Here is an 11,713-nt window from a genome sequence, read left to right as displayed (position 1 = left end):
AGAAGCAAGGGAAAAGCCTATGGGTGAGCTTCAGCGGTATCGCTGGAAGAGTCCTCCTCTCCCTATTCCAGCAATCCTACAAAGGCTGGAGGGGAAAGTTCTTTAGGGTGTGCTGCACTGAGCACTATCACTCTGCGCTGGATGGCTTCCCCCTATACTGGGTGCAAGAAGTAAAGTTGACCAAGCATAAGACCTTAGATGACCTGCCCTCGACTGATCGAGAGGTTTGTCAAATTTTGGCTAGCGCGGGGGTCCTCGATACCTCTGAGTTGATAGCTCGTGAATACAATGCTGAGGCCCTCACCAAATACATAAGCACGAGAACCATTCCCCATTTAACTATTTGCTTTCTGCTTTTGCGTGTTTTTCATTCTTGCTTGTATGGGAATTATCTGTTTTCCTCATGCTTTAACTTAGCTTGTGCCTAACCCTTGCTCTGTTTGCTTTTTTGGTGCAGATTCTAAAATGGATAGGAACAAAAGACTGAGGCTCGCCCAAGCTTTGTAAACCAAGGGCAAAGCTACATCCAAGGGAGCTGGGGACTCCACACACCCAATCTCCGAACCTGCTCCCACCTCCCCAACCTCTTGCCCTCAAAACCCATCTCAAACAACACCTCCCCAAACACTTCCCTCTGCAACTCTCACTCCAAACTCTCCACCTCCCATAGCGGCCATGCCTCTCGCCTTGGCCGAGACTACCACGACACTAACCCCCCTAGACAAAGGCAAAGGGGTGGTGGTGGTTCCTTCAGAAGATGAGGAGGACACTGCTGAAGGGCAAGTCTTCAAGAAGAGGAGGACCACCAAGGTTGTCACCTCCATTTCCTCTTCCAACCATGGTGCTGAATCATTAAGGGAGCACCCTCAAAGCACCACGTCACCACCACTACAAATGGCTTTGGAGGGTGGAATCGAATCCAAGCCCACGCCTGCCCCAGCATCAGCTCCAAAACTTCCCCAGCCAGACCAAGAAATGCTTAGGGGTTACCTTCACAAGGTGTCTCCGGGGGGCCAAGAAGGAGGGTATGAACTTCTACCTTGGTGCCTTCCTTGCCTGTGCCAACTCTTGGCGTGATCCGGCCAGGGCCAAGGCTAGTGAGCTTTCTGCCCTTCAAGCTCTGAAGAAAGAGTGTGCCTCCCTGAAGGAGGAGAAACGCTGCTGGGAGCGCCAAGAGGAGGCCTACAAGGACTCCTTGAAGATGGCTCAAAAGGCAAAGGAGGAGGCCAGCAAGAGATTATACGAAGCAGGGTAGGCCCATGCCGAACTTCTGGGGCAGGTCGGGCCTCTTCGTGTGCAGATTGTAGATCTCAAAGACGTCGTTGAAGCTTCCAAGGCTCAACCAAAGAAACTCGAAGACCACTGCGCTGATCGAGAGCAGAAGCTGGGCAAAACTGAGGCAGCACTCGAGGCTAAGACTAAGGAAGACTAAGGAGTATGACCTTCTTGAAGCTAAGGTTAAGGCCTTTGACTTGGTTGAAGCCGAGCTGCGGACGGAGTTGGTCAAAGCCTTCGCGGCCAAAGATGAGGAGCTGGCCTCCCAAGCTGAACACTTCAAGAAGGTGGAGGAAGAGCTGGTCCAAGACGTCGCGGGTGCGTTTGCCGATGGGTTTGCTGAGGCCCTCGCCCAAGCGGCTTGCGCGAACCCGGGGATCGACGTCTCTGAGTGCAGCCCAATGAACGAAATAGTAGAAGGCAAAATCGTGCCTTTAGAAGCTCTTGAGGATTAGCCCTTTTCGTAACTTTGTAACTGCTGTGAACACTTATTTCTGTATATTTGAACATAACTGATTATTCTGACTTCATACTCTGGTGTATTCTCTTCTTCTTTACTGCTTTCGATGACTTGTGTTTATGCTTTATTTACCATTGCCTTTTCCTGCTTTGGTTTACGCCCTCCTTTTGCACTTCGAATTTCTTCTGCTTCTTTAACTCGTAATAACTTTGACTTGATATTTACTTACCCTTCGTGGGCCTAAGGATGGCGCTTCTCCTATGTGACGTGTTTCTGCACCAAGTCACCTGGCTCTCCACTGCTCCAAACTTCCTCACTGTCCAACGCCCACACTCGAAGGAAATGCCCCCCCCCCCCACTTCTTAATGAGGTGCCTAAACGTCGGACACCGGGGCTAGCCGTTCTTACCTGGGGTGGGGGCGTCCCGAAGGAATCTGTTAACCCCTACCCAGGGACTAAACGCCTGGATTTTAACTTTACTATATGTACCTTTCAAACCTGACGCCTACGCCCGAAAAATGCGCTCCCGCCACTCCCTTTGGGGTGTCTACACGTCCAAGTTGGTTCGTTTGCTTGGTGCTCACGCCCAGAGGAGATATCCACATCCCTCCTGTTGAGGTGTTTAAACACCATGGCGGCGGGTTCGTTTCTTAATGAACCACGCCCCTTCCTTTTAGCGTTTCTTTACATTGCGAGAAAAGGAAAGATGAGACATTGTATTCTTCAACTTCGTTTTTACTTGGGTGACCTCATTAAAAAACCCCCGAGAGGGAAAAAGAGTGTCCCCTTTAAAACTGTGTACTACATAGTGTTTTTAACTGAAATAAAACTTTAAATTGGCTGCGTTCCAGCTGCGTGGAATGGGGCCTCCTTCCGGAGTCTCAAGCTTGTACGAACCGTTCCCCTTAGCCTCGGTTACCCTAAAGGGTCCGGTCCACTTGGGAGACAACTTGTTCTCCAACTCATATGGATGAGCCTTTCGCATAACCAGGTCAACTACTTGGAACTGTCGCGGCTTCACCTTAGAACTGTATTGATGTTCTACCCTTCTTTTCACAGCTTCAGCCTTTATTCTCTCCTCTTCTCTGGCCTCGTCCAACAGGTCTAGGTTCACCCTTCTTTCCTCGTTGGACTCCTCCGCCACAAAGCTTTGGAAACGGGGCGAGCTCTCGTGAATCTCCACTGGGATCATGGCGTCTGACCTGTACACTAGGTTGAACGGCGTCTCCATGGTGGAAGATTGGGGTGTGGTGTGGTAGGCCCACACGATCCTTGGTACTTCTTCTGCCCATGCTCCTTTAGCTTTCTCAAGTCTTCGTTTCAACCCCCTCAACAAAATTCTGTTCGCGGACTCCACCTGTCTGTTCGTGTAGGGGTGTTCGACAGATGCGAATACCTGCTTGATGCCTACTTCTGAGCACAACTTACCCATTTGCAGGCTGGCAAACTGGGTGCCATTATCTGAGATGAGACGCCTCGACACACCGAAGTGGCACACAATATTCTTCCACACGAAGTGTTGTACCTTATGTGCAGTGATCTGCGCCACTGGTTCTGCCTCTATCCACTTCGTGAAGTACTCGGTGGCCACTTTCAAGTACTTCATCTGCCTTATCGCCAAAGGGAAGGGCCCCAGAATGTCGATTCCCCATGTGTGGAAAGGCCACGGGCTATAAATCGACCTCAACTCTTCTGGAGGCGCCTTGTGCCAGTCAGCGTGCATCTGACACTGCTTGCATCACTGGGCATACCTCACGCAATCCTCCCTTACTGACGGCCAGTAAAAACCTGCACGGATCACCTTGGATGCCAATGATCTCCCTCCTACGTGGCTTCCGCAGATCCCTTCGTGGAGTTTCGACATTATCCTCGTGCACTCGTCGCCGCTCGCACATGTCAGAATCGGGTGCGTGAACCCGTGCCTGAATAGCGCTCCATCGATGAGAGTGTACCTTGCGGAGTTTCTCTTTATCCTCTTGCCCTCTCTAGGCTCCGCTGGGAGAATCCCATATGCAAGGTATCGCCTATAAGGCGTCATCCATGTATCCTCTTCTTCCAAGACGCACACCTGCACACGACCCTCCTCTTCGGGCGAGGCCGCATAAACGCTGACGCTGGGGACCCTTGCCGTGTCTTGAATCAAAGACCGATGACTCCTCGGCTTTCCTCTCGTCGTGCTGATATGGAGGACATCCACCCTATTATCTGCCATAAACTTTCGCGGCCTCTTGAGAGTTTCCTGGATGACTGTCCTCTACCTTCCCCCCTTGTCTGAGCTGGCCAGCTTGGCGAGCAGGTCAGCACGAGCATTTTGCTCTCTCGGGACATGCACCAGCTTAAACGCAGCAAAAGCTCCCTTCAACACTTGGACGTAACTCAGATACTCCCTGGTCACCTGCCCGTGACCAGCTGTGAGTCACTTTTCACCAGGAGGCTTTGCGCACCCATCTCCTTGGCTAAAAGCATTCCAGCAATCAAAGCTTCGTACTTATCCTGGTTATTACTTGCCTTAAAGGCGAACCGCAAGGCTTGCTCAATCAACACCCCGTTGGGCCCCTCCAAGACTATCCCGACGCCACTTCCCTGCTGATTGGAGGACCCATCCACTGAAAGCATCCACTGTGACCCTAACTCCACCTCCTGGAGGACGCCTCCCGGTGAGAGCTCTACGACGAAGTCTGCATAAACTTGTCCCTTGATGGATCCTCTGGGTTCGTACACTATATCGAACTCTGACGGCTCCACCGCCCAGCGAACCATCCTCCCAGCGACATCTGGCTTCTGCAATACCTTCTAAATGGAGAGGTCCGTCATCACCACCACCGTAAAGCTATGAAAATAGTGACGGAGCCTCCGGGCTGAGAACACCACTACCAGCGCCGCCTTCTCCAATGATTTGTATCTCGTCTCCGAGCCTTGCAAGGCATTACTCGGGAAGTAAATAGGCCTCTGTACCTGATCTTGCTCTTGAACCAGCACAGAGCTTATGGCCCACTCCGTTACTGCAAAGTACAAGCGGAGGGGCTCGCCTGCCCGTGGCTTACACAGCACAGGAGGTGTCGCCAAGTACTCCTTCAGCCTGAGGAAAGCTGTTTCGCATTCTTCTGTCCACACAAAACGGCTGTTCCTTTTCAGGCACTGAAAATATGGGTGCCTTTATCTCCACCAGCTGATACGAACCTTGACAAAGCCACCATATGCCCCATCAACTGCTGCACTTCCTTTACCGAGGCTGGGCTTCGCATGGCGAAGATTGCCGCACACTTGTCAGTGAGCATGAATCCCAAGAACTTCCCCGCCTCGACCCCAAAAACGCACTTCTCCGGGTTCATCTTGAGGCGGTACTTAGCTATTGTGGCGAATAGCTCCTCTAGGTCAGCTGTGTGTCGCCCTCTTTCCTAGGAGGTCACCACCATGTCGTCAACATAGGCCTGCACGTTTCTTTCCAGCATAGGTGCGAAGATCCTATCCATCAGTCTCTGGTAGGTGGCGCCTGCATTCTTCAGCCCAAACGGCATGACCTTTTAGCAGTACCTACACGTCTCGGTCATGAACGCTGTTTTGCTTTCATCTCGTGGATGCATCTTGATATGATTGTACCTCGAAAATGCATATAAGAAACTCAACATCTTGCACCCCGAGGCGCTGTCCACCAACGCGTTGATGCTGGGCCATGGATATGAATCTTTGGGGCACGCCTTGTTCAAATTTGTGAAGTCGATGCACATTCTCCACTTTCCATTCGCCTTCTTCACTAAGACGACATTGGCCAGCCACTCATGGTATTGGATCTCCCTGATGTGCCCAACGCTCAACAATTTCTTCGTTTCTTCCTGCGCGATGAGGCACTTCTCCTCGTTGAACTTCCTCCTCCTCTATCGTACAGGATGGACCTTGGGGTCCATGGTGAGATGGTGGCATAGAAAATCTGGGTCGATGCCTGGCATGTCCGAGGCGGACCATGCGAATGCGTCTAGGTGGCGCGAGATTACCGCCGCCATCTCATCCTGCTCTTCCTGGCTCAGTAATCGTCCCAATTTGAATACCTTACCACACCAATCTGCCTCTCGACCACATTGTTTACGGACTGGGGTCGCCTATCTCGCACGCTCTCTGCACGAGACTCGCTTCTGTGGCCTTCTCTCCTAGGCGTCACCTCATCGGTTACTTCAGGCGAGGCCTCCTCTGATACTCCCTCCATGGGCGAGGCCTCCTCGGATACTTCTTCCATGGGCGAGGCCTTCCCGTGTGCTTCTTCTAGGGGTGCGGCTTCCCGGGGTGTTTCCTTCGCGGGTATAGCCTCGACAGGAGTCGCCTCCGCGGGCATCGCCTCTTCTAGGGGCTCTACCTCCATAGGTGTATCTAAAATGGGTGGGCGTTCCATCACCATGATCACTCCCCTTCATATCGTAGCACCGTAACTGAATGCTCTGAAGGCGCGTAACTGAATTGTAACTAACTTCTCTCTCTCTCTCCAATCACTCGGGCGTACGACGAGCAAGCGAGCCAATGATTAGAGTGTGTGTAAAATTTGTACCGTCCCGTCCCCGGGCGTTGACCAAAGGTCAAAGTCAACACATGGTGGAACCCCTCCAGGGACCCATGGAAGAAAGTCAACAAGTTGAACGCTCGAGTCATCGCCTAGCTGAGGCATCGCCTAAGTGAGGCGTCGACCAAAAGCGGCGTCACCCAAGAGAGGCGTCGCCCAAGAGAGGCATCGCCAAGCAAGGGTACTGCCAGTTTAAAGCATTGCCAAGCTTAGACATCGCAAGGAGGCTTCGGGCCTCGACAATTCAGAACAGTAGCAAGGAGAAGAGAAAGGTGGTTTCAAGACCATAAGTTCTAGTACCAGTAGGGGGTAAACCTGACTCGTGAAGTACCCACGCCACAGCTGGGAGGCCCTGGGACAGATACGACCCATGACAGGGTCATGACCAGGGGAGGACCACGTGCATGATACGAGAGAAAGGTAGATACACCCCCAGGGCGAGTGACTAGTGATTGGGGTGCATGAGTTGGCATCCAAAAAGTCAACCCACGTGACAGAAGAACTTCGCAGAAAAGAGGGCTCACACGATGGAAAAACCCTAAGTTGGGTGGCGGCGCTGTAGGACCCTCTGCACAGAATAAACGATCAAGTCAAAAGGGTACGTGGCAATACCCACGTGCTCATTAAAAGTTTTAGGGAAAGTTTGCCAAGGTACGCGTTAATTCAGTTAAGATTCGAATGTTCTAAGGAATGTTTTGATACGCCTTCAATGCGCTTTAACGCGCTTTAAAGATTAGAGGTGTATAAAAAGGGACCTTGGGGCATTTGAACAGGGACCGAGTTTTAACCTAATACACACAGAGAGATACACAGAGAAAACCCTAGTTGTCTTCGCGGCACACTCACAGTGAGCACAAGGCAATTAGGGCAACACAGTTCTAGTTACACAGTTTCAGTCATTCAGTGTAGTTTTTTGATGTTTCTCGCTAGCTGACTTGATCGTCGGAGTGCAAACGGCCGCGAGGACGCCCCTTTGTTCACTTCTCTTTTCAGGTGTCTTTGACGGAGCAAACGAAGGTGCCCTAACTCGCAAGGATAAGCCCCGCGCAAAGACGATCCCGATCAACCGGCCAGAACAAAATCTATAAAATGTACCTCACTAAGCTTTCAAAGAAGCTTATATAGCTTGGGTTTCAGTGCTTACTGCCACGTGGCCTTTCTGACTTAATCACAACTCCACGTGGAAGGCCTTACGACGCTGTAACCTAACTTATGGAAATTCTAGTGTGTAAGTCTTCCTTCCTCGAAGTGCATCTGGGCCAACTCATGCGCCCCAGGTTCTAGTCACTCGCCCTAGGAGTGTATCAGCCTTTCTCTCGTACCATGCACGCGGTTTACCCCCGGGCGTGGCCCTCTCCTGGGTCGTATCTGTCCCAGGGATTCTCCAGAGGTGGCATGGGTACTTCACGAGTCAGGTTACTACCTACTGGTACTGGGGATGTGGCCTTGAAGCCACCTTTTTCTTCTCTTTATTACTGTTCTGTGGTACCGGGCCCCGTGGCCTCCTCACCCGTACCGTGGCCTCTTATTATGCCGCCCCTCCACAGTCTTCCCTACTGGTGGGTATCGGGGGGTAACACCATCGACACCTGAACCGGGCGACGCCATACTTGGCGACGCCCACACCTGGCGACACTCACACCGGTCAACGCAGACTTTCCTCCTTGGTGGGTCTCACCATATGTTTGACTTTGACTTCGGTCAACGCCCGGGGACGGGTCGGTACAACATTATGCAATGGATGATTACCATTATAAGACTAGGTGTTAAAACTGGTTGGAAAGAGGTAATAACATGATATGTTAAATCATTTTTATAATTCTTGAACATATATGTACCGTCTAGGTCATCGGGTGTGATGACGTGGACAAGAGAAAGGTAGGTGGTCAAGAAGTCAACAGTCAACGTATAGTCAACATAGTCAACGTAGTTGCCGTATGTAGAAGCGTCGTTCTTCAGTATAAATAATCGGTTATCGCCGAGATGTGTCACCGCCAAGATGGATCATCGCCCAAGAGAAGCATCGCGCAAAGTAAGACATCGCCCTAAAGTTGGGTGGCGACACTGTGGGACCCTCCGCACAGAATAAATGATCGAGTCAAAGGGGCACGTGGCAATGCCCACGTGCTCATTAAAGATATCCAGGGAAGGCTGCATGCATGACGCGTGATTAGTTAGGGCACCCACAGAGTATGATGGCGCGAGAGATACAACGCTCAAGTTAGAGCCCAAGTGGCCATAAGGTTATATACATTGCACTCCAGATAAGGGAAGTCCGTGGGCCGGATACGCTAAGATCCTAAAGATAGCGGCGCAAGGACCTTCTCCAAGGAACCCTAGATAATAGCAAGCAACGCAGAGGTAAACCCTAGTTTTTCACCTATATAAAGGGCACGAAGAGCCCTAATAAGGTACGCTTTCATAGTTATACAGAGCACTAAACCCTAGTTGTTCTTGACGGCACACCCAGCTGTGAGCACAAGGCAATTAGGGCAACACATTTCCATTCATGGAGACAATCATACAGTCTCTAGTCACTTTGGTGTTTCTCGCTAGCTGACTTGATCGTCGGAGTGCAAACAGCCGCGAGGGCGCCCATTTGTTCTTCTTTTTCAGGTACTCGTAAACAAGGCAGAACGAAGGTGCTCTAGCTCGTGAGGACAAGCCACTCATAAAGACGACCCAGGTCTACCGGCAGGAACATTTGGCGCCCACCGTGGGGCTCGATATAAAACATCAGTCCCACCACACAAGTTTTTCAGTTCCAGTTGCAGTTTCCCACCTAGTTTCAGCCCTCAAATCGCAGATAGTCAAGGGGGGCTTCGAGAAACCACGAACATGAGACCCGCACGCACTAGGAGCGAAGAGATAACCATACAACAAATCATGGAGAAGCCCTCCAATCAGTGAATGAAGAAGCCAAGGCTGGCCAATTAAGGCCATTCCTTGAGCGTGGAATGTGGCAAACCTTAAGTTGTATTTCAGCTAAGATATCCGTGCTTAATGCTTTCTCTTTGAACAATGTGTGATAAATCTGTTCTTGGAAGATGATGCATTTAACTTTGTTGATTTATCTGAATTGGCACATGATAAGTTGACCATACAACAAATCGTGGAGAAGCCCTCCAATCAGTGAATGAAGAAGCCAAGGCTGACCAGTTAAGGCCATTCCTTGAGCGTGGAATGTGGCAAACCTTAAGTTGTATTTCAGCTAAGATATCTGTGCTTAATGCTTTCTCTTTGAACAATGTGTGATAAATCTGTTCTTGGAAGATGATGCATTTAACTTTGTTGATTTATCTGAATTGGCACATGATAAGTTGACCATACAACAAATCGTGGAGAAGCCCTCCAATCAGTGAATGAAGAAGCCAAGGCTGACCAGTTAAGGCCATTCCTTGAGCGTGGAATGTGGCAAACCTTAAGTTGTATTTCAGCTAAGATATCTGTGCTTAATGCTTTCTCTTTGAACAATGTGTGATAAATCTGTTCTTGGAAGATGATGCATTTAACTTTGTTGATTTATCTGAATTGGCACATGATAAGTTGACCTAGCTCGGTATAAGTACGAGCATAGGCGCTCTGTGGAATTGATCTGTTTATTGATTTGCTTAAGCACAACACAGGTAAGTCAACCTAGCTTGGTGTCAGTACTGCCACTCGAGTATAGGCGCCCCGTGAGTAAATGGTTACCTAGTGCCAGGTAAGACAGGGGCATGAGCACCATGCAGTAGAGCCCGTCAGCTCGACCCAAGGGTTCGGGGGAGGTCATCGGTGATTGGGCACAAAGAGGTGAGTCGTGAGCTGAACTCAGATGTTGGTCAGCCCAGAAAAGGTAACAAAGATAAAGAAATATTTTTTTTGTTGTGATATTATATTTGTTGTGATATTACTAGAAATAAAAGATAAAGAAATATGTTATTTTAGAGATAAAAGATAAAGAGATATTTTATTTGTTGAGATATTATTTTGGAGATAAAAGATAAAGAGATGTTTTATTTGTTGTGATATTATTCTGGAGATAAAAATTGAAGAGATATTTTGTTTGTTGTGATATTATTTTGGAGATAAAAGATAAAGAAATATTTTATTTGTAGAGATATTTTGTTTGTTGTGATATTATTTTAGAGATAAAAGATAAAGAAGTATTTTATTTGTAGAGATATTTTGTTTGTTGTGATATTATTTTGGAGATAAAAGATAAAGAAATATTTTATCTGTTGAGATATTATTTTGGAGATAAAAGATAAAGAAATATATTATTCTGGAGATAAAAGATAAATAAATATTTTATCTATTGAGATATTATTTTAGAGATAAAAGATAAAGAAATATATTATTCTATAGATAAAAGATAAATAAATATTTTATCTTATGAGATATTATTTTAGAGATAAAAGATAAAGAAATATATTATTCTGGAGATAAAAGATAAAAAGATATTTTATCTGTTGAGGTATTATGCTGGAGATAAAAGATAAAAAGATATTTCATCTGTTGTGATATTATTGTGAAAATATTGTGATATTATTCTGGGGATAAAAGATAAAGAGAAATTTTATCTGTTGTAATATTATATCTGTAGCTGTTCCATCCGGTTGACCGGGACGTCTTCGTGCGCGACCTCAACCGTCAGCTAGGGACTCCTTCCCACTGATTACCTGTGGATTCCTGCAAAAAAGAGGACAAAGAGGCGCCCTAGCGGCCGTTTGCACTCCGACGCTCAAATCAGCCAGCAAGAAACACCAAAACTGTTCACCTCCGTCTCTGAGCACCGCGTATGGCACTCTGAAGGTGGTAAAAATAACTGTGTATTGTGTGTCTGTGTTCTCTCTCTCAGGCAAAGATATTTCCCAGTCCCTTGTTCGTAACCTTGAAGCACGAGCAAGCAACTAGAGAGTTCTGGTAAATTTGCCAAAAGTTCCAACCCTCTTTCCAGCATTCTCCGCGCTATTTAAACTACCCAAGCATTTAAAGCGCCTTAAAGCGCCTTTAATTACAAATGTAACGCACTCAATCAGCGTATTTAATTAGAAAACGTAGCGCATTTAAGACGTTGAAACGCTTGGGAGCCATTATAACACCTGAATGCTCGAAAGGGAAACTGTATTGAATGACTTTAATTACCTGGCACCTGACTAAAGGGTGTTTCTATTCTGGCATGGCTGTCGTACACGTGGAGGTCCTCACGACGCCGTAACCCCATCTAGGGGCGTTTCTGCCCATCTGGGGACGTTTCTACGTGTGAGTCCTCCTGCTTGGGAGTGCTACTGCGCTAGGGGTGACTTTTTGGGTGCCAACTCATGCCCCCAATTATCTAGTCACTTACTTTGAGAGCGTATCTGCCTTCCTCTTGTACCCTGCACCCGGCTACCCTGGGCGTGACCTTCCTCTTGAGTCGTATCTGTCCCACAGGCGTCTCTGGGGCG

The 11,713-nt window shown here is 48.5% G+C and overlaps 1 protein-coding gene across 1 annotated transcript; it reads right to left on the bottom strand.

The window, feature by feature from the left end:
- Positions 1-2,549: 2,549 nt before the first annotated feature.
- LOC150023126 (uncharacterized) lies at positions 2,550-2,966 on the bottom strand. The gene has a single exon (XM_090297728.1). The coding sequence runs from the start codon at positions 2,964-2,966 to the stop codon at positions 2,550-2,552; it is 417 nt and encodes a 138-aa protein (XP_090153854.1).
- Positions 2,967-11,713: the final 8,747 nt, after the last annotated feature.

This window comes from Phaseolus vulgaris, chromosome 11 (assembly GCF_051622355.1).
Source record: "Phaseolus vulgaris cultivar YP4 chromosome 11, ASM5162235v1, whole genome shotgun sequence".
Classification (NCBI taxonomy): Eukaryota; Viridiplantae; Streptophyta; class Magnoliopsida; order Fabales; family Fabaceae; genus Phaseolus; species Phaseolus vulgaris.
This window is presented reverse-complemented; position numbering and strand designations above follow the sequence as displayed.